General features: G+C 45.2%; 2 protein-coding genes and 1 long non-coding RNA gene across 4 annotated transcripts in view; 1 reads left to right on the top strand and 2 right to left on the bottom strand.

The window, feature by feature from the left end:
- LOC134456797 (uncharacterized) overlaps window positions 1-5,129 on the bottom strand; it is a 19,924-nt gene extending 14,795 nt beyond the window's left edge. Inside the window, exons 1-2 of one of the 2 annotated variants that reach the window (XM_063208351.1) lie at window positions 5,040-5,129; window positions 2,784-2,865 (exon numbers count right to left, since the gene is read on the bottom strand). The gene's annotated coding sequence lies outside the window, so the exon portion shown is untranslated. The remainder of the gene's footprint in view (window positions 1-2,783; window positions 2,866-5,039) is intronic. The other variant, XM_063208352.1, reaches the window with a different exon arrangement.
- Window positions 5,130-5,540: 411 nt separating this feature from the next.
- LOC134456801 (uncharacterized) lies at window positions 5,541-12,120 on the top strand. The gene is made up of 3 exons (XR_010036373.1): window positions 5,541-5,704; window positions 11,272-11,425; window positions 11,825-12,120. It is a non-coding gene; the product is annotated as an uncharacterized LOC134456801 (long non-coding RNA).
- A 5,314-nt stretch (window positions 12,121-17,434) lies between these two features.
- On the bottom strand, window positions 17,435-20,013 carry LOC134457406 (adenosine receptor A2b-like). Its single transcript, XM_063209423.1, has 3 exons — window positions 19,201-20,013; window positions 18,122-18,366; window positions 17,435-17,468 (listed from the first exon to the last, which is right to left on the bottom strand). The coding sequence occupies exons 1-3, from the start codon at window positions 20,011-20,013 to the stop codon at window positions 17,435-17,437; spliced, it is 1,092 nt and encodes a 363-aa protein (XP_063065493.1).
- Between the last annotated feature and the right edge of the window lie 2,487 nt (window positions 20,014-22,500).

Here is a 22,500-nt window from a genome sequence, read left to right as displayed (position 1 = left end):
TGCACATTCCAAACAAGCAAATGCTGCCCACTGGCTCTGATGTGCACATGAAGATGCTACAACGTAACGTACATACACTTGTGTCCTGGCTGATGCAAACATCGTCCTCTCCCCAAGTCTTCAGTAAACAGGCTTCAAAACACATAAGCTGTGCATTTCAAGCCAACAAATGCTGTCCACTGGCTCTAATGTACAACAATAGGCCCTACCATGGCTTAATGGCAGGGTACTCGTCTGCTATGCGGACGACCCGGGTTTGATTCCGGCCTGGGTCCTTTGCCGACCCTTCCCCATCTCTCTCTCTCTCCCAAAAAAACGTCTCCTGTCTCTCTCTCAAACTGTCCTGTCACTAATAATGTCTAAAAGACCAAAACATATATTTAAGGTACACACATAAAGTTGCTTATGTGCCCATGAACGGAGAGCACCTGAGTAAGATCTGATGCAAATAATGTCCTGCCCAAAACAACCCTGCATGAGCAAAAACAAATAAGCCTCACGTTCCAAACCCATGCTGCCCACAGACTCTAATGCACATATTTAAGATGCTCATAAAATACTTTTTTTGCCATTGTACAACTACCAAACAAAATGGCAAGGCCACGAAAGTGCAAACATGAACTGCACATACTGTACATGAAAACAAATCAGAGTATGAACTGATTATTTTTTTTAAGTCATTTCCATGCATTCCATGATAGTAAACTCATAATGTACTGTTAGCACAGTTACCTCTCTTATCATGACCACTGCCCTGTACTGCTTGAAGTAAATGTCTTTATCAGTCTATTATTGTTCCTGCTCTGAATAGTCTGTAGCTGTGCTTTGGAAGAGACAACACAGAGTGTGCAGTGTGAACCCAGTGGCCGGCTAAACGTGAGTCACAGCTAGCTAAAGTGCCCTTCAGGCCAAGAGCTGGTTTGACCCACAGGCATGCAAGTCTCTAAACTTGTCCTGCTGATGCAAGCAAGCAACTCAGAAGGGCAGAGAGACAGAGAGAGAGAGAGAGAGAGAGAGAGAGAGAGAGAGAGAGAGAGAGAGAGAGAGAGAGAGAGAGCGTGTGCGAGTGCCCGGAGAAGAAGAGAATTGGCAGGATGACTGAACTAGCCAACTGAACTGTCTGCCGAGAGTTTGCTGGAACAGAATCGAAGAAAATGACTACAATCGGCGGATAGACAACTGCTCGGCTGTCGAGTAAAGAAAGGAGGAGTGCCTTTGGATGTCTCGCTGTTGCAACCTCCTGGAGTCTTTGTACTGTGTGTCTCTTGAGTCAGCCTGTGTAATGTTACTGTGTCTGTCTGTGCTAGTCTAGTATGCTCGCATCATTAACTGACAAAAACAAAAACCAGTTCTGTCCTGCGCCTCCGCATCCCATCCCATCCCATCCCCATTCAGTGTCTCTCCAAAACATTGCATGCCTGCGTTTGCCACCGCGTGAATGTCAAATGATAAAGCCGAGCATAGCCAGGGCCACCGACAGCTTTGACTGGCCCCAAAACAAAGTCATCTGAAAGGGCCCCGACCAATATGCCATGATACAATGTAATGAGAACCCAATTCTGAGGCCTCCCTCTCCATGGGCCCGGAACAGCTCACCCCTTTGTCGGCTTCTCTGATGGCTAGGCCATGAAGAGAGAGAGAGAGAGAGAGAGAGAGAGAGAGAGAGAGAGAGAGAGAGAGAGAGAGAGAGAGAGAGAGAGAGAGAGAGAGAGAGAGAATGCAATCCATGACAGTGGTGAGTGACTCACAGGAGAAGAGAGATCATGAGGCCTAGGCTATATAGTGTTACCCTTCAGCTGCGACAAGGCAACAATGCAACAGGTCCACTCTGTTCACCTCCACCACCGTCTCCCACAAGAGTGTTACATTCACAGGCACACACAGCAAATTCTGCAGTGCTGATTCAACACTTATTTAACCCTCTTCTATAGTCAGTTGTACTCTCTCTACTGTACTAGAACATTTACTGTGCCGATAACCTGGTAACAGACAGTCTGTCTATCTCTCCGTCAGGAAAAGCTAATGATTTCTTTGAAAGTCTCTTAGACTAGGGCATAGGCGACTGACTGACAGCACTTAGGCAGACTGTCGAATTTAACACTTCCAGATGTTCCTACTTTCTATATGCACTAGTCTACTAGCCAGGCCACACCCTCCTAGTGACGCAACACCTTCTGCGTTGCTACTAGTCAGGTCAAGAGCAATGCAAGTACTTTCTGAGCTCCAGAGAACTCGGGAACCCCACCCACTTTGTTGGGAAGGAATCAACTTTGAGGAGCTCCAACGGCCCTGGGTAGAAGCGTATTCAAAGCAGTGACCTGGTTGAAGCATAGACGTTCTATTGGGACTAAGAAAATGTTTGGTTTAAACTTCGGGACAGCCTTTTCAGGCCACGACAAGTAGCAAATCAAGGGAGGTGGGTCAACCATGCCGTTTGCTCTTTGTCAGCCCAAGTCTCAAAGAGATTTGAAAGTTGATGATAATCAGGCTAGTCTATTCAACATTTACTCTTCAGACAGAGTCATGGAATAGACTGTCTCGCAAGCTAATGATTCCTTTGACAATGTCGTGGACAGGGCATAGGTGACTGACTGACAATGCTGAGACAGATAGCACATGCACGAAAAAAAAAGAACAACAACAAGCATGTTATTATTGAGGTGTGTCTTGTGCCAGGGGAAGAAATTCCACGGCAACAATCAGACAGGGAGGGACGTGAACGACACAGGACGGCAACAAGAGCAAAACAAAGACAAAATAAAACACTGAAACAGAATGAATACCTTCAGGCCAGTCGTATAGTACTCTTAAAACCTGTTTTCCTCCATACTCCCTAGCTTGTGCTGTTGTGGAATTCACATATTTCTGCAGTAGACAAAGACAGGCACAGAGGTAGACAGGAGAGAAGGAAAAGAAAGGGAGAAGAAGAAAATCAGAAAGAGAGATAGAGAAATTCCTCGTCAGACATGTACCTGAAGGGGAGTGTGTGTGTGTGCGTGCATGCGTGTGTGTGTGTGTGTGTGTGTGTCTGTGTGTGTGTGTGTGTGTGTGTGTGTGTGTGTGTGTGTGTGTGTGTGTGTGTGTGTGTGTGTGTGTGTGTGTGTGTGTGTGTGTGTGTGTGTGTGTGTGCGTGCGCGCGTGCGTGAGTGCAAGCGTGCGCGCGCGTGTTTGTGTTCATGTGCGTGCATGCGTGTGCATGTGTGTGCGTGTGTGGAGAGGGTAGTGGAGGTGGAGGTAGTGGGTGGAATGGTGGAGTGTAGGAACTGGGGGAAAGGTCATCCAGCAGTACGGTGGGACAACCATTCGTATCCTGCAGCAGCAACAGCATAGAAGCCATCAGCTGATGGGTGCGGCAGTCTCTCTCTCTCTGTCTCTCTCTCTGTCTCTCTCTCTCTCTCTTGCCTGCCTGTCTGCCTGATTGTCTGCTTGCCTTTGCCCTGTTACCTTGGGCTGTGGGCGGCTCTGCTTTACCCAGTGTGCTGTGGGGACCTGCATTCTCAGTCAGTGCCAGTTGCCAAGTGGGCACAGTAGGGCTTCAGTTTCACTGCTGGCAGAGCCTGGCGTTGGCCTAGGCTCCAATCTACCCGGCACGTTTTTTTGCGTGCCGCTTAGATTGCGTGACAATGAAAGTGGGCAAAAAAAGGTTAGTTGCAGGGAGGCAAGTGCAGCCAGATAATTGTTGGGGGTTGTTGTGGGTCAATGTGAGTTTTTACTTAAAAGCGTGTCACCATGACTGCTGTTGGCAAACATGACAGATCAGCCAGGGAGACAAGAGTTGTCGTTAGAGTAAACATCACACATGCAAGTGATATTCCTGCTGCCTGCCTGCCTGCCTGCCATCACCTTGTATGTCTTTTGTTTACCCTCGGTTCAGATAGGGGTCATGTGACAGCACAGTATAGAGAGAGAGAGAGAGAGAGAGAGAGAGAGAGAGAGAGAGAGAGAGAGAGAGAGAGAGAGAGAGAGAGAGAGAGAGAGAGAGAGAGAGAACTGACTGGTTGCTTTCTGCACTAAAAACAGACAGAGGGATTTGCCGACTGACATGTATGGTCTCACAGAGATAAAGATCTCAAGTGAGGATCTGCCGTGTGGAAGTGGATAGAAAAGCTCGAGGGAAACCTGATGACATAACAAGCCTTGAGGCGTGGTTGAGAAAGAGAGAGAGAGAGAGAGAGAGAGAGAGAGAGAGAGAGAGAGAGAGAGAGAGAGAGAGAGAGAGAGAGAGAGAGAGCGGAAACAGGACAAAGAAAAAAAGACAGTCAGAGAGAGAGAGGGCAGAAAGTGAGAGGTTGAAAAGGGAAGAAGTCAAAGAAGGAGAGAAAGACAGAAAGAGAGAAACGGAACGAGACTGGTGAAGAGAGACAGCAACAGAGAGTGGAAGCAATGGGAAATATGGGGGAGGGGCGGAGAGAGAGAGAGAGAGAGAGAGAGAGAGAGAGAGAGAGAGAGAGAGAGAGAGAGAGAGAGAGAGAGAGAGAGAGAGAGAGAGAGAGAGAGAGAGAGAGAGGGAGGGAGAGACAACACAACAGTGACTCCAGGTTCAGGCAGAATTTTCCAGGCCATCTATTAGCTGGCAGCCGACGAGCTGAGTATAGCTGACTCCTCTCTGGGGCCAGCTCATTTGAGGCTTTAGATGACGGCAGCATTGCAAAGCCCTGGGGAGGATCCGTCCTTCACCGGACCTGGACTGCCTCCTCAGTGCAGTAACTGGAGCCAAATTGCTTTTCTCGGCTCATCAATGTAATAACACGTCTTAGTGTGCAAGGTACATAAATACGCACGCATGCAAGCATGCGCGCACACACACGCAATATACTGTATAAACATACTCTGACTGTACAAGTACTGAACAGACATGGACAGCTGTGCACTGTTTATATCATACAGGCTACTATACATAGTATTAAGATAGCAAATGCACCTGCCTTTGACCTTTGGTCCATATTATGCAATATAGGCTACTTGTTATGTTTACAGTTCCTCTTATTACATAGTTTGATGTCTGGCTATGATAAGCATTAAACATTTTTTTTCTTTACCTCTGTCAGGACAAAGTTTTTTTCTTTAATGGTTCCTTCTTCTTCAGCGTGGGAAAACCAACCATATCGAATTATTTTCCTCTTACATTAAGTCTTCCTTTCTCTGCTTGTTTTTCACGCTAAGATTGACCCTCCCCACTAACCACAGAGATGACACATGCTCTTGCATGCTCTATCTCTCTCTCTCTCTCTCTCTCTCTCTCTCTCTCTCTCTCTCTCTCTCTCTCTCTCTCTCTCTCTCTCTATCTCTCTCTATCTCTCTCTCTCTCTCTCTCTCTCTCTCTCTCTCTCTCTCCTTCTGCATCTCGAGTGCCATGTCATGACCCAAACGATACTCATAGTAGAAGATTAGGCGGTAGACTTAAGTGGTGCATCCCCCCTCGTCCACTATCACATGGCCACACGCTGGGCCTCATCCTATCAGAGAAGAACATGTACCAAGAGTGGGGGCATAGTGCCATGCAATGGGTGATAAGTCCGCACTTCATGCTGTTGTGAAACTCCGACGTGGTTTGGTGTCAGACCTCCAGAGTTTGATCCTGAGCTTTCTCACACTCTGTGAACTTGTCCTTCTAACCTATCGTCCCAGATGTGGCGTCCAAAAATAGAAAAAAGAAACTTGCTGTTGGACTGTTGACTCAGGAAGATGTGACCTGCAAAAGCCGGTCAGTGACACCCAAAGCTCCTGGGGCCTTTTCACAGACTTAATTTTAGCTAGCAGCAAGGGCTACACACAGATGTCCACAGTTACATCAGCAAGCTCTGCTGTAGGTCTGCACTTCATTGCACTGGCTTCTGATACTAAGCGTTATTGTACGTACAGTTGATGTGCAATGTCTAGTAAACGGATAGACTATCTGGGTCCATTAAAGGTGCCCTGTGTAGGATGGCGGCCATAGTAGGTATTGCAACTATGCTGCTCATTGAATCTGTGCAGCCTATTAACAAATTAGATCTTTTCACGAATATTTACTGAATAATAAACCAATATTTACCAGTATAACCAAAGTACAATAAGTTTTGCAGCTAAAAATGACTATTTCTGAAAATTCCAAATGGCGGACCATGGAGAAGATCCCCTTTTCCTGTTTGAAAAGTGCAATTTTCTCAGTCATAATGAATACTTAGAATTTGGTGGTGGTGGTGGTAAGTATTCATGAACAAGGTAACATTTGTGAATGGGCAGCATGAATGATGGAAATAAACTACAAAAAATATTACACGGTGCACCTTTAATCTTGTTGTTGGCAGTTACAGTGCACTGTGGAGAGAATGGAGTCTGCGTAGTTCACTACTTAGAAGACAGTGTGACTGCTCTATCAACATGGCGCTTCTAAATGGGTTCATTGTCCAGACATCATACCCAGGCTACTTCGGCAATAATAATAGGACTGCGGCTTGACTTTGTCTCCATCCCTTTTAAGGCTTGCCTTTTTCCTGCGCGTGTGTCTGTGTGCCCTGGCTGCTTGGTTGCACCCAGTCACTGCGCTATGTTTGGTCGATCCGAATCCAATCTAAATCCACCTGTATCCTACGGCACATCCCAGAAGATGATTGTAGAAAACAGACCTGAGATCATGAATCAATGACATATGCACGTAGGGTCCGAAATCTGCAGGGGATGCTCAGCAGGAGCAAGGGATGAGGAAACAATGCTGGTGGAGAGAGAGAGAGAGAGAGAGAGAGAGAGAGAGAGAGAGAGAGAGAGAGAGAGAGAGAGATAGACAGAGAGATAGACAGAGAGAGAACAAGAGAGATCAAGAATCAGAATGAGATAGAAAGAGAAAGCAGCTGAGAGATGGGACAGAGAACACAAGAAGGGGGGGGGGTAAATCTTTGATGTGTTGTGTATACTGTATATACATAGATACGTATACGTCAATGGGGTAAATTATATTAATATACATTATAAAGATCAAAGCACAGTGGAACGGAAGTTGGCTGAACCACGCTGACTGCACAAACACCTGAAGGACAGACAGACAGAGAGAGAGAGAGAGACAGAGAGAGAGAGACCCAGTCTAACTTTAGTCCCCTGACGACGAGTCGTATCCTCTTGGGACGACCTACGTACATGCACGTGACCCTACAAGGCAAACACAAACAGTCCCAGGCCCAACCCCAGCGGAGCAGCACTGAGTGGAGTGGAGTAGAGGGTGTCCTTGGCTTAGGTTGGCCAGCATCGGCGCACGGAGTCAGGCACAGCGTGTACTCACTCAGGGGGATATGTTCCAACAGTCCAGGACCCCGGACTAACACACACACACGCACGCACGCACGCACGTACGCAGGCACGCAGGCACACAGGCACGCAGGCACGCACACACGTACGCACGCACACACGCACACACACACACTTCCATCAGAGAATGTTATGAAACTTAACAAGTGGGGGCTATTTTAATCCCCTCAGTGGATTAGCCGTGGATATCTTAGTTGTTGATAAAGCACAGTTCACCCCCCCCCCTCTCTCTCTTTCTCCCCCCCCCCCCTTCCCCTCTTCCCCCAACGTATTGTGCTCTGACTGCGCTCTCTCTCTCTCTCTCTCCCTACTCTATCCTTGCCCATCATCTTCCCTCCAAAGTGATCACTAGATGCAAGGACATAAGATGAGGTTTCAGCACTGGCCTCTTGACAGCACACTGCAGCTAAACACGGATACCTCTGGTCTAAAAATAGGCCTCTCACTGTGCCATGTACACAAAACACACAACCCGCAGGATCGATCTGAGACACCACTTCAGTTTTGTTCTCCATAACCTGGCTGGAAATTGTAACATGATGCTGTAATAGTTAACTTGTGTCCATCTCCAGATTTCATGAGTGTTAGGATGTTTCCCATCTTTTCTCAAGATCTTTTTTTCTTTTTTCTTCACTCGTTTTCTTTAGTGTCTGTGCCAGATGTTATTGGAGCACATTTTGCGGGTTCCAGAGCCTGGACCATCAGTATTGCTATTACAAGGAAATAACTTTTGAAAGCGGATGTTGTTGTATGGAATTGGTATTTTCAAACAGCATAAACAATCAGGTTATACTGTCTGTGGCCTAAATCAATGTCACACAATTAATTTCTGTGCCAGCACACTAATCAGTGTCAATATTGTAATTACCAGTGCTGCTTGCCAGCTTGCACAACAAAACAAAAACAAAACAAAACTGGCACCGAGCTGGAGAAAACATAGGCCTACAGTAGTTTGACCCTGCATAAACCCGGCAATGAAAAAAAGAACAAAACAAAAGTAACAGACATGTACTGTATGTAGATCGGCCCTCTAAAATGACTAATTAGTGTATGTCAAATGTTCGGGCTGCAAGTGAGAATGAATTGCGGCTCTCTGGAAGCCCTGTGCCCTTGCCCCACATGGAATGACCTGCAGCTGAATATACCTTCATCTGTTTCACAGCCAGGAGCACGAGGAGATGAGAGAGGAGTATGGGGAGATGAAAGAAAGGCAAAGAGCAGTAAGACCGCCAACACTGAAACTGAGAAAAAGGCCTTCAAAATATTAGTACACTGTATTAGGTTGGAAAGTTAGTGTAGTTACTGCAAATTTGACATTTCAATATAGTTTAGTTGCAGGGTGTGTGTGTGTGTGTGTATGTGTTTGTGTGTGTGCTGTGTGTGTACTCTTTATTAATTAAAAACCAACTAACCCCTCTTTGCAACTGCACTTGCTGTTCTGTATATTTCCTGTGCACTTTGTATTTGCTTGTGATGTTGGCTTGATTATGTCCTCTTTTGAAAGTCGCTTTGGTTATAAAGCGTCTGCCAAATGCAATGTAAGGCAAGGCAAGGCAAGGCAAGTTTATTTATATAGCGCATTTCATACACAGGTGCAACTCAATGTGCTTCACAAAGTTAACAAATGTAAATGAAAGGAAACAGGGAAGAAAGAAGGAAATAAATTAGAGTCAAAAAACATTTAAAACATTAAGATAAAACACAAGTTAAAAATAAATACAATAAAATAAAACAAATTAAATGTAATGTTATGTAATGTAATGTAATATCTCATGTGGACCATAAGGCTTTGTCACAACATAAAAGAGGTGTTATGAAGACCATTTTCAGTCTGAACTCAATTTTGACAAAATAATGATGTAGTTACTGCACTTTGCCTTTGTACGGCAGTATGTGGCAGCAGCTCCGGTGCGTACATACATTTGTAAACACAGACACAGACATACACAGACATACACAGACCTCCACTCACCCAAACACACACGCAGACCCCCACTCACCCAAACACACCCACCCAGGAATGTGAAGAGAGGGAGAGAGCAGAGAGAGGAGAGAGAGAGAGAGAGAGAGAGAGAGAGAGAGAGAGAGAGAGAGAGAGAGAGAGAGAGAGAGAGAGAGTTGGCAGCACATTGCATAACCCTTCGGTGGCAAGGCCTGAAAATATCCTGACTGCTCTGCAGGTCTGTCTCCTGTTACTGCTGGTCAGAGGCGTCTCTAGGTTCAGCTGGGGCCCCAAGCGAGATGTCAAAAGAGTTAACATTTGAAATAAATGTTGTACTGCAACAAAGTGTGAACTGTTATCCACCATACAGGGCCTTGGGGGGCCCAAGCGGCTGCCTGCCTAGCCTGGTGACAAGATGCGCCTCTGCTGCTGGTGTGAGCTACAGTATCAAGGGGCGTTTCATTAGCAGGCGCTTCATTCACCATGCAGACGTTTCGTTCAACAGAGCAGGCGTTTCGTACACAGGGGGAGCAGTTGTTTCATTCAGGCTGCCTATTCTCTCGAGCATTTGTGTCATTTGTATCATCATTCGTTATTATAAAACATAACATAAATCTGTTGTCAAGGTCTCCTCAAACCCCTGCTGCTGCTGCTGCTGCTGCTGCTGCTGCAAGTGCATACTTCTCCCCAGCATGCCTGCCATCTCTCTTCCAGCTGTGACGCAACTCTGACACTCAGTAAGGCACGTAGAGTACCCCATGTAATAGCACGTAATGTGTGAAGCATGTTGTTTTTTAAGTTTGTGCAAGGGTCGTGTGCTTCAACAACAGTTCGACGTTTTTCGTGCCAGGACTTTCGATGGCAGACAGACACACGCACGAACGCACACAGGCACGCACGCACACAGGCACACAGGCACACAGGCATGCAGGCATGCACATAGACATGCACGCACGCACAGACACACAGCATTACATTGCCTAACAGTTTGGAGAGACTTTTTTTTCGAACCAGCAACCCTTCGATTTCAAGACCAACTATAGCCTATAAGCCATGGCTACCCCATAACAGCTACCCCATAGTATGCAGCCTAAACATACAGTAAGACCCTGTGTAGCGATGCACTATGCAGGGTCGACTACACTCATCAGCTGACGGAGCTGCTGTATCAGGTGGCCTGGTGTGACCTGAAGACCCTTGACCTCTCTCTCTCTCTCTCTCTCTCTGTCCCTCCCTCTCTCTCTCTCGCCCTCACTCTCTCTCTCTCTCTCTCTCTCTCTCTCTCTCTCTCTCTCACTCTCTCTCTCTCCCTGTGTCTCTCTAGGCAGCACTTCACTGTCAGACACCAGAGCTTGCGCTCAGCTGATCCGACAAGCCAGGCACGGAACAGTAAATACATGAAACTTCTCTCACCATTCCTTGCTCGTTCCCTCTCTCATACCACCCACTCTCATTTCTCTCTGTCCCTGTCCCTGTCCCTGTCGCTCGCTCTCTCTCTCTCTCTCTCTCTCTCTCTCTCTCTCTCTCTCTCTCTCTCTCTCTCTCTCTCACACACACACACACACACCCTCTCTCTCTCTCTCGTCCAACCCCATCCCCACTCTCACTTTTGCTCTCTCTATCTGTCTCTCTCACTGTCTACAGCACCTAATCCTTCTGGGCCAAAGTTTGGGTCACACAAGGAGCATCTCCATTTACCACACGCACCAGTGTAGGACGGTGAAACTCAGCGCAGCGCAGCACAGCGCAGCACAGCACAGCACAGCACAGCACAGCACAGCACAGCACAGCACAGCACAGCACAGCACAGCACAGCACAGCACAGCAGTCCTGATCCACAATCTGTTCCTACCAGTTCAGGGCAGAGTTTCATTTTTTTTATCTGTGTTATTTGTTCTGTCTTGTAATTCTCTGTGAATGCATTCATGCACACAGTCAAACTTGGATCCACAAGGTCTGTCAACTCCCAATGTTCTTTTTGTTTCAATGTTCCTCTTTTTTTTGCTTCTATGTGCTGCACCTTCTGTGTGTGTGCTTGGTGAATGTAGGTCAAGTCTTTTGTCTCGGACGGACACAGCGGTATGATCTTGGCTTGGACAGAGTGAGGATATGTTGCATCATGCGGTGACAGCCCAAGATTGCAGTTTGCTGAGCACACAGTCTGCTATTGATCCCAGTTCAACCACGGACAAATTGCCAAACGTAAACGGCTCTCTCGTAAAATAACATGACAAGTCACGTACACAGACATGTTCAAGAGTACTTTGGAATGGAGGCAGGTTCACAAGTGGCGTCGCGAGTAAGGAGACAGACACACACAGAGACACTGTATTGAAGCTGAAATCACACACCTTCATTTCTGACTTTCACCCTTATGTAGCAGTTCTTTGAAATCATTTTTCCTCACTGTTCAATTTCAAACCATATGTTCAGCACTGTGGTGCCTAATAATCAAGTAATTTAAGGTGACTCCCTCTGTCACTGGTGGTTCTAAACACAGTTTTTGTGAAAGAAAAAAGAAGCATCTCAAGCATCTTAAAATTGCAATTATTTTTGTCATGCAATCAAACGTCACACTTAAAACGATCCTGCTGCTTTCAGGTTATTCATTCTGTGACCATGCCCAGTTTCCTGTGTGGTCTGAAGCCTAGAATGTCCCAACAAGTTCAGGTGACGCAGGCAAGCAGGCCATTCCTTCCTTCCTCGGGGCCCGGCCCGCTCCAACCTCCTCATCTGGCACCTCATCAGCAGCCTGGAAGGAGGAGATGGGCTGGCTGGGAAAAGAGGAACATTACAAGACTGGATACACTGCACTCAGGGGTGTGGACAGGAGGAGCAGGATTAAGAATGATTCAAAAGGGTTTGGCACTGAGCATGGCCATTTTGTGGCCAAATTATATTAACCCTCCTGTTACCCTCAAATTTTGGAACATCCGTGATCCTTGGGGTCAATTTGACCCCAGCCACTTAAATGTCTACAAAATCAGTATGAAACAACATTTTGGCACATGTTTATGTCTCAAATATGTATTATTGCTCTGTTGGTGACATAAAAAGTCCTTTCAATATATCCTAGCACCCCCACACATAGCCTACACACCAAAAAACTTAATCCATGACTAGGCGAAAATGAGGAAAAAATAGCTATAAAATGTCATTAATTGGTCTAAAAACAGATGGACACATATTATTTTAATTTTATTGGCTCCATATACTCCCTAAATATGAATTTCTATAACTTATAACATTTGAAAAGAAAAAACAAATTTGATTATGAAGGATACTATGTATCTATTACCATATCGGTCAATTTGACCCTAAAAGAAATAGACATATTTCCAAACATTCAGAAGGTTTTTAAAGTCCAACATTCATTTTTTTGAATGTGTGAATGTGTATGTATAGCACAAGTATAATAGTTAGGTAAGAACATGGATACATTGCCAACCAAGAGTTTCGGGAACAACATAGAAAATCATTGTTTTTTACATTGTTTCTACGCTTGAATTAGTGTGCACATAAGGAAAAAAGGTTTGCATGTGCCTTGTAGACATATTACATGGTCATGGTTGTGGGGTAATGTTTGAAGGAACAGGGCTAGCAACTTGTATGTTTACTTCTATTCACTATGTATGCCCACTGGAGAACGTGTGGTATGGATGTCAATTTGTATGTCCTTCACAAAAGTTACAGCTGTTGCTGTTCCTGCCTTCTCTATGTCAGGTAGCACCAGTTTATAACCAAGGCTGCAGACAAAGATGTCAATTTGGAACACAATACTGAAATGAGGAGAAGAAGCACCATTATATCTCTCAACATAGCAAACAACTTTGAGATCGTCTCCATCTAAAGAAGTACAATGGCTTGTCACCATCAGAACAGTCCATTTCAATATTTGGATCACAATCATAAAGCTTCTCTTCAAATATACCATCACTTATAATTATGTATGCTGGGCACAGAACAGTGACCCTTCTTATACTAGTGTTTGTGTGTAGTGGGAGGGTGCAAAAGTAGCTCCCAGGGTACAGGAATGGGGGGGGGGCTGTGGCTGTGGTGGGTGCCATGATGGTGCTTTGAGTACAACAAGGTTCAGTTGGTGTATTTTGTCAAAATGTCAATGCTGTATTAGCCACCAATGTCCAAAATGTTGCCTTGAATTACTTTTAGGCCTCCCCCATATCATTAGCATTTTGTTCAGAAGAAACATGGCTGAATAGTTTATTTTCATGTATTTCACATTATCTAAACAGATTTAAACATTTATTTGCAAAATATGAATGTTCCATTTATGTTTTATACACTTGAAACAATTGGGGTCAAATTGACCCCAAGGAACACGGATGTAACCTAAATGTGTACAGCACTTAGGGAAAACATTTTTGCTGAAATTTCACTTTTTTCACATTCATCCCATCTATTTAGGAAAAGTCATCAAAGATGAGGCAGAAGAAATATGTACTTCATGTATTTTTCAGGTGTTAAACATTGAAAGGGGTCAAATAGACCCCAATGATAACAGGAGGGTTAAGATAAGACAATAGTAGCCTTTATCATCTCATCTAGAGAGAGGGTGTGAATTACACTCAAACGAATTATATTTTCGAATAGAATGGCCTTGCTACTTTTGTGATCTTTCATAGAGCCTTTGGCCTCTAGGGTACACTCACCAGACGCATGCATGGATTGTTATTGCTATCACCTTATCACCGCGGAGACAGCTACGGACTTCAGCCTGTTCCTCTAAAGCAGGGGTGGGCAATTATTTCGGCCCGAGGGCCGCATTGGGTTTAGAATATTGACCGAAGGGCCGGTTTCCACTGACAATTTGCCCGTGTCAATAATAAAACTGTGTACACTGATATAACTTTGCAGCAATGATATTCCTGCACATTGTAATTTAAATGTATTTAGATGAAGCCCATGTCTTTGGTTGATCTTAAATACGCAAGACTTTTGTTTTAGGTAGCATTTTAAGAAAGTTGGGTTAACCGTTTGACTTTGGATTTTAAAGTTGTCTTTCTTGTAAAGGCTCTGGGGGCCACATGAAATGGCTCAGGGGGCCGCATGTGGCCCCCGGGCCTGAGTTTGCCCACGTCTGCTCTAAAGCGTTGTTGCTAACAGGTTAAAAACTTAGTAGGTTTCCGATGGGAAATCACATTGCAGCCAACACGGTTGCTAACAAAAGTTGGCTAATGGCACTGTCCAGAAATGCACCTCTGATTTGCTGCTTTGCGGAACCCTGGTGGTGCGGGCAGAGGCGTTCCATTATTAGTTAGAATTAAAAGAATCTTTGGTGCGGGCTCCTATAGCTCAAGGCATGTCCACACAGAACACCACCAGTGACCTTTTAATTGGGTCCTCCTCGCTCCACAGACAGAGGACAAGCAGGCACGTGGCCCAGTTTACATTCCAAGCGTGAAACAAGCCTGGGCATGCCCGTCTGGCATTAATCAAATAAGGGACATAAAGGAGGGACTATGCAAGGAGGCGAGGTGGCATGTGGACAGGTACAGACAGGGGCGAATTTTGATTCCATGGGCCCTTGGGCCAGCCAGCAAGAAAGGCCCCCCTCCCCCCTCCATGGATGTTTCTAGGTAGCAAAAAAATGTTAGTGGAGACTGTTGTTGGAGTTTTCTCGCCCAAGAAAATGCAAAAATACAGTAGTAGTTGTGAGAGTGGAAATAAAGAGGCTTGGGCTTCAAGGCCCCCTTGGCTCTTGGGCCTCTTGGCTCCAGGCCCAGTAGGCCCTGCAGTAATCCGGCCCCACAGTACACTCCTCTGGGTGTGAACTGGCAATAGAAGTTCGGACAAGTCTTTTACAGCACTGAGATAAACTGCAGAGGCTGTGCACAATGGTTCTTTCATTTGCTATCCCCACCTCGTTTAGTCTGCTTAAATGACATGCCATTAAAAAAAAGTTTACAAAAGTTGCATTCAGATACATGTGTTTGTTATTCATTAAGTGCAGTTCGTTGGCTTGTTATTGTTGTGTATATTTCTTGATGTACAGTAGGCCTGTATTTTTGGTAACCAAACTAACCTTGCAGAGAAGAATGATAGGTGCATCCTTACCTACTACTGCTATTTGAAATGTTACAACCACATCACCCAGAGGTTTCAGTATGGTTTCTCTTAACTATGTTCACACATTTACAACATACACAGATTCCTCCCATTCAAGTGAATCTGTTTTTGGCTAGTGTATATTTACTTTTTCATATTTGATGGTAATGAATTTACAGTACAGTATGTGAGCAACATGCGTAGCCTAATGCTTGCTGAATGACAATAAGGTCATGGTGACCTTCACTTTGACCTTTCCCCTGGTTATAATTCATCACATCACACTTAATTCATAAAGATATAGAAACGCACATTGCTCTAATTGCAATTTAATTGTTGTGACACATTACTATACATAAACAAAAGCAAAAAGCATGTAATTTATTATTATTTTTCATTTTTGTTGATGATGTGATGAACATTAGCAGCTTTGATAGAGCCATCTAGCCTATTTAAATAGATTTATAACTGAAAATAACATGGTTCTTGACTGACCATATAGCAGTTGATCACCACTAACACCAGCTTTTTTTTTCAATCGGACAATTTAAACTTACAAATGAACCCTGCCCTCCAATGACCTATCATTCTTACCAGACATGAAGCTCTCCTGACATCTAGCGGTGAAAGACAGCAAGTGTGCTATGGAATTAAGAGCTGTGCTGTGTCGCGGACAACCAGCAGATGGCGATACAGCAACATCTAACATTTCACTAATGCAATCCAACCTTGAACGGTAAAAGGAAGTAGTAATGCTCTTTCAACTGTCTTTCATCATCGGCATATTATGTATACATGTCTTTCATTGACTGGCTTGTGAGCAAGTGCAGGTAGACAGGGTAGATTCACATGGCAACACATTAAGTGGTGTGCTTCAAAGAAAAAAAAAATACATGAACACACACACGTGTGCATGAATGCATGCACGCACACACACAGTGGAATACACAGAATATACAAAAGTGAACCACATAAAAATGCTACTACTTATAATAATAGTAATAAATAATGAACACAATTGAATTTTCATTTTCTTTTTAAAATATAATGACGCTGGCCCCGTGGGCATGCAAGCCAATGTGCGGGGCTTAGCGCACTGCGCCACAGCGCCCCCTGAATTTTCATTTTCATGTACTTCATTGATCTTAACATCAAAGAAAAGGAACATTTTACACACCTTTTTTATTTTTGCCACACACACCAGCACCCTTATTGTTGATAAACAGTTTCTTCTTTTGGACAGAAAAGAAAGCCTTCTTATTGTGGAACGTGTCCTTTCAATACTCTGATGTACAAAAGGATGCAAATTATATTGGCTAGTCGTTGTATCAACATCTTGTTTTTGGAGAATGTGGTATAACCAGAGCCTGTGAAAAGGAAGAACCAAGAAAATCTTCCTTATACAGTAACTATGATCACTTTCACAAAGAGAACCACTGTGAATACTATTGTAATGTTGAAAATGTGATGTTAAACAAGACAAATACGTATAGGGTATTTATTATTATTATTATTTAAAGCATTTATTCATAAGCATGTTGCTGTTTCTTTGGCTGGCAATGTACAAACATAAGGCAGGAGGATTAATGCCCAGTGCCACTACAAGGCTCAGTCTCTCTCTCTCTCTCTCTCTCTGTAAACACAATACAGGAGATCAATAACCCTGCCATGACAAGTGTTTAATGTTATGCGCCAGGCCTGCCGCTCGCTGCACAGAGAGTGCACCAAAGAGCCAGACTTCAAAGGTGGCGAGGCCAGGCAGCAGGTGTTGCGTCTCATCCGAGCCTGGCTTAAGATGGCTGACATAGCAAAGGGCCGCCCCCTCAAGTCACTGCACGCCGCGGGCCACCGAGGCACCCCGCCGGCACACACTGGCTCTTTTAAACTCAATATCTACTGTGACGCCTAGATAAACAGAAAACTGAACCACAGCGAAGAATGTGTGTCGCCTGTGAGAGAGAGAGAGAGAGAGAGAGAGAGAGAGAGAGAGAGAGAGAGAGAGAGAGAGAGACTGAGCTCTAAGGAGGTAGAGTGGCATGTTAAATCGGCGGCAGGATGAGAATGACACAGAGAGGGGATTTCAAACAGCGTGGAAACACACATGACTACACGGGAATAAATAGCTAATTTACAACCACGTATAACTCAGACATGGGATGTGTTCTTTGGATGGCTCAAGCTGTGTGCGGGTTATGGGAAGATTTAACACCCTCGAAAAACACATTGATAGCTTACTAAATAAAGAAATATCAGTAAGCATGAACAATACAATGAACTGAAAAAATATTGACACATGAAGTCATACGTATGTTATATACTGTGCATGTACAGCTTCATGTATACTTTACAAACTATACATATTATACATACATGATAAATAAATACTTTTGTGTGTGTGTGTGTGTGTGTGTGTGTGCGCGTGTGCGGGGGGTGTTCATATGGGCTAGGTGGGTGTAGATGAGGGTAAAAGCCCCCGTAGGTCACCCTCTGGTCACCCTTGGTGTCTCTGCCAGATTAGGGCTGCCCTGTGGGGAGACTGCCAGTGTGCTTACGGTCAGCTCTTGGTGGGGCGTCCTCACGTCCAGCCGGTACCAGGACTGTGCTTGTGCCGCTCCACCCACCCCTGCCAAACACCCCTCGCCAGCATGGCAGTGCTCAGCATCATGGTGAAGCCTCCACCAGCAACTGCCCCTCTTGGTCCCTCTTATTCCATTCTTTTGTTCCTCCCACCCCCCTCCTCCTCCTCCTCCTCCTCCTCCTTCTCCTCTTGGTATCCTTTCTACTCCTCTCCTCCTACTCCTCCTCTTCTTCCTCTTCTCCCTGGCTCTCCACAGGAGCTCCCCGGTGCGCTGGCGGAAGCGCCGGTCGCAGGTGCTGTAGACGAGCACGTTCCAGCCGCTGCTGCAGGCCAGGCTCCAGAAGGCGTAGAGGGAGAAGCGGCACCAGCGCCGGCCCAGCAGAACGTTCCCCAGCACCAGCACGGCCACCGGCAGCAGTGAGGCGCAGAAGAGGGCCGTGAGCACCGCGATGGTCTTGGCCGCCCGGATGTCCGAGAAGGACGGCCCGCTGGTGGACACCTCAAAAGTCAAAGTCACACACAAAACAGTACAAGTACTGATGCAGGCTTTTCTTGGTAGCTGGTGAAGTGTAGAGCAATGTTTCCCAACCTTTTTTGTCTTGTGTACCCCAAAGCCTTTTCATTGTGCTATGAGTACCCCACAAATCAAGTTCTATATCGCTTTCTCCATCCCAATGTAACTAAGCTCCATATATTTGTTAAAATTGAATTTTTCCAAGTACCCCCTGCAGTGTGCTCGCGTACCCCTAGTGGCACACGTACCCCTTGTTGGGAAACACTGGTGTAGAGTCCCAGGGGAATTATTATTATTAAGAATAGGTTGGCGAGGTAGGTTAAAATGTGAATGTTACTTGAGAATCAATGTGAATATGAATGCGCAATATTAAAATGTGCAATTGGTCGATATCAAAATGTGCAATATAAACTTATATACTAGGGTCCATAGGGTGTAGGCACAATATGTTAGGTGCTAAATGTAAAGGGCAAATGACATGTTCCTTTGAATGTTCATAGAATTTTACATCACATTACATTATACTACACTTAGCTGACACTTTTACCCAAAGCGACTTATAGATATACTGTAAAAGGGTATTGGTTACAGTCCCTGAAGCAGTGTGGCAATAGGTGTCTTGCTCAAGGCCACTTCAGCCATGGAGGGAGGAAGGGATTAGTAAGAATGAACCCACAACCCTGTGATCTACAGTAGGAAGTCCTAAACCATTACACCTCGGCTTTCATTTTCATGAATGAGTTGATGAGCCTAATGGCCTGTGTAAGGAAGTTTTCCCAGTGTGTTTTGTATGGCTCCACATGTTAAAGTGTCACTTACCTTCATGCTGGACGACGCTTTAGTGAACCACTTCCTCCTCACCACTGCTGGCCGCGAATGGCCACGACAGAAGCGCCGTACAGCGGAGAAGGTCACGGCGTTGACCACACAGGTGGCCGCCATCATGGCGAGGTCAAAGACGGGAAAGACCAGCATCGCCATGGAAACCGAACTGCTGAAACTGGTGTTGTTGTCTGGCGGGCACAGCAGCCCCTGTTGTGCTGAGCAGGACACATAATTGCACATTTTGCTGCAGGAGCTAAAAGCCAAGGTGACGTCCTTGGACATGAGCAGAGGGGACACCGCTATGACAGAGCAGAGAAGCCACGTCATTGCAATGAGGCCTAGGGTCCTCTGTTTTGTCACAATGACGTTCTTCTGCAGTGGTTTGAGGATGGTGATGCCCCGCTCCAGTGACAGCAGGAAGATGGTGGTGATGGACACCAGGGTGCAGCCTGCAAACACTGGCCCCATGACGAAGCAAGGCTGAAAGCCGCCCTCCAACGCACTAACCTCATCCGAAATATTGGTCTGGCCCGAGACTGAACTTGGACCTCGCTGTGATGTCCACAGACTGTTGATCTCATGGAAGAGCGAGTAAGGGACCACCACCACACCCACGGCCAGGTCCGCAGAGGCCAGGGACACCTTGAGGTATCCCTGTGGAGTGTGGAACCTTCTGGAGCCCAAGAAGATGGTCAGGCTCAGCACATTCCCCACCGTGATGATCAGCACCAGAGATGACATCAGAGAGATGCTGAGCACCTGATAGTGGCTGGTGGAGACTGCTGTGCTGCTGTTGTTGCTATGCATGGTAGCCCCCCATTCAAAAACGGCAAGACTAAATGTCAGGAAACCTACAGGTGTAAGCTAATTACCAGTCTGTATTATGGCAGGACAACTCAGCATAATTTTCCTCATTGTCCTGTCAGTACCCAAAACCTGTTAGAACATTAAATAAAAGTAATAATTCATTTTTTTTTTTTTTAAATCACCAAATTGTCTGTGACGAACACACAATTCAGATATTACAACTAACTGGAAATGTAGCCATTCATTATTTCAATATAGCCTAAATATCATACTGCTCCTCGTGCAGAATCAGATAGGCTACTTACATACAATGGTATGGCCAAACATTCCTTTAACACAGTATACAAGTATCAGCAGTAGGCTACAAGTGCAATGTAACATCGAGGGAAAACTCTTACCTTCCGCGGGGAAACATCTGTTTTTCCCGGTGGCTTCAAAAGTATGAATCAACGATGACAGGTGCGCGCGCGTGAGACTACAGTGGTGGGAGGAGAGCTCGAGCTCAGGGAAGAGGGAACGTTTTCTGTCGTGCAGCTGTGCAAGATCAACATGCGTTCGTTTCTCATGTCACTTTTATTTCACAAAATAACCTCCCATTTTCCACAGTTTAAGCTAGATTCTCGTGGCACGATGTAGAGACGGATGGAAAAGCATAGATCTCATGTAAGTAAGCTACTCAGGCTTGGACCCGCGCGCTCTGTACAAAGGGGGATTTTTTTTGTTGTTTTTTAAAATAACGGACGTCATCTTGTACTCGAAGTGAAAACAAGTGGGGGAAATTATGTCCATGCATTTACATAACAATTTAAAGCAGCCCTATGCCCCGCGTGTGATTAAATGAAATTAGATCACGTCTGGATATTGTTACAGACTTAAATGAAAAAGAGATTCTAATTCCTGTAAATGAACTCTAAATGGCTATGGCCATGATGGAAATGTTATGCTATGCTGCCAAGTTCATTCAGTGCCCACCTGTGTCCACTTCTTTATGGCTCCTGTTTTGTGCATTGCGTGTTTGGTGAGGCAGGTCAACAAGCCATGATACAGGCAAGAGCTGGGGGTGTTTTGGAGTGTACCTGTTGAATGGATATGGACGACTGAAATAAAACAGACAGAGAGAGAGACACGCATGCACAGACGTCCATGCAGGCAGACAGAAGGTAGAGAGAGAGAGACAGAGAGAGAGAGAGAGAGAGAGAGAGAGAGAGAGAGAGAGAGAGAGAGAGAGAGAGAGAGAGAGAGCACCTATGATGTTCAAAGGATGCTGGTTGTTATGGCAGCGTGCAGGCTGTGATGTATTTCTCCATCTGTCTGTGCTCTCCTCCTGCTTAGCTTATTTTTACATTTGAAATGCCCATTTCTTTCAAGCACTCTTTCAGCTGACTGTTTCAATCATGATGTTAATATAGAGGGGTTGATTATGCCTACTTGTTTGAGTGTCCTTGACAACCTAAGTGGGTCTGGGGTGGACACTGCATGGATAAACAGGTGACTGAATTAACATGAATAAATCTTTAAGATGTTTATTCATCTACTGCATTAATTCCCATCTGTGTGCGTAATCCATAAAAATAAACATTAGTCAGTTGGATTTCGGATATGAAAATGTTGTTGAAGGTTGTTGTTGAAAGGTTTTCCTGTATGGGGGACTGTTTTAAAGGTTACACACTCATGCATGATATATTCATTTAAAAGAAACCCTGCTGCTTTGAACCACTGTACTGTACAAAAAAGAAGGCACACGTCTCTGTGAATCATTTTACCTCAAGTGCTGTACAGGCCCGTTTCTAGAATGTTGGGGCCCCTAGGCAAATGGGTTGTCGGGGCCCTAGGGCATTTTTTTTTTTAGACGGGGGGGCTGACAGGGCAGCCACGGCGCCAGAATTTCTGTTTCGGATGGGCCAGACCATTTTTGGATGGCACCTCAGTCATTGTCACCTGGCCTACCATTATTACAACATAATGTCACATCAGAGTCCTTATAAAGCTATTTGAAATCGTCATTGCTGTTGGACACATAACCTGTCGTACTTGGGGGCCCCTCCTACTCAGGGGCCCTAAGCAACTGCCTACATTGCTTACCTTAATGCAACGGGCCTGGTGCTGTATGTCACAACACGTGTATCATGGCTTTCATAAAACCGATGTGTAAAAACTTCATGTAACAAAGTTATTTTTAATTCATTGGTGAAAGTTTGTTATCCTTCATCCTTTACTTTAGTGAGCATAACCACCTGTGGGTCTTGATTCAGACCTAAAAGAAAAAGACTTCCCCGAAGAAAAGAAAAAAGGGCCGTCATTGCTTCAGAGTGAAGTGAAGCCAGAATGCTTGTTTGCAGCCCTGTGCCAATACGTGACTTGCCAACTAACTACTAACGCATCCAAAGTCTTCATCCAAACCAGATGATGCAAACAGGCAGATTTGTTGTTTTCTCTTCTCTCTTGTTTTCTCTTACCTCTTTTGGTGTGTGTGTGTGTGTGTGTGTG

The sequence above is a fragment of the Engraulis encrasicolus genome, chromosome 10, assembly GCF_034702125.1.
Source record: "Engraulis encrasicolus isolate BLACKSEA-1 chromosome 10, IST_EnEncr_1.0, whole genome shotgun sequence".
NCBI lineage: Eukaryota > Metazoa > Chordata > Actinopteri > Clupeiformes > Engraulidae > Engraulis > Engraulis encrasicolus.
The sequence above is the reverse complement of the archived record's forward strand: the minus strand, read 5'-3'. Positions and strand labels throughout refer to the sequence as shown.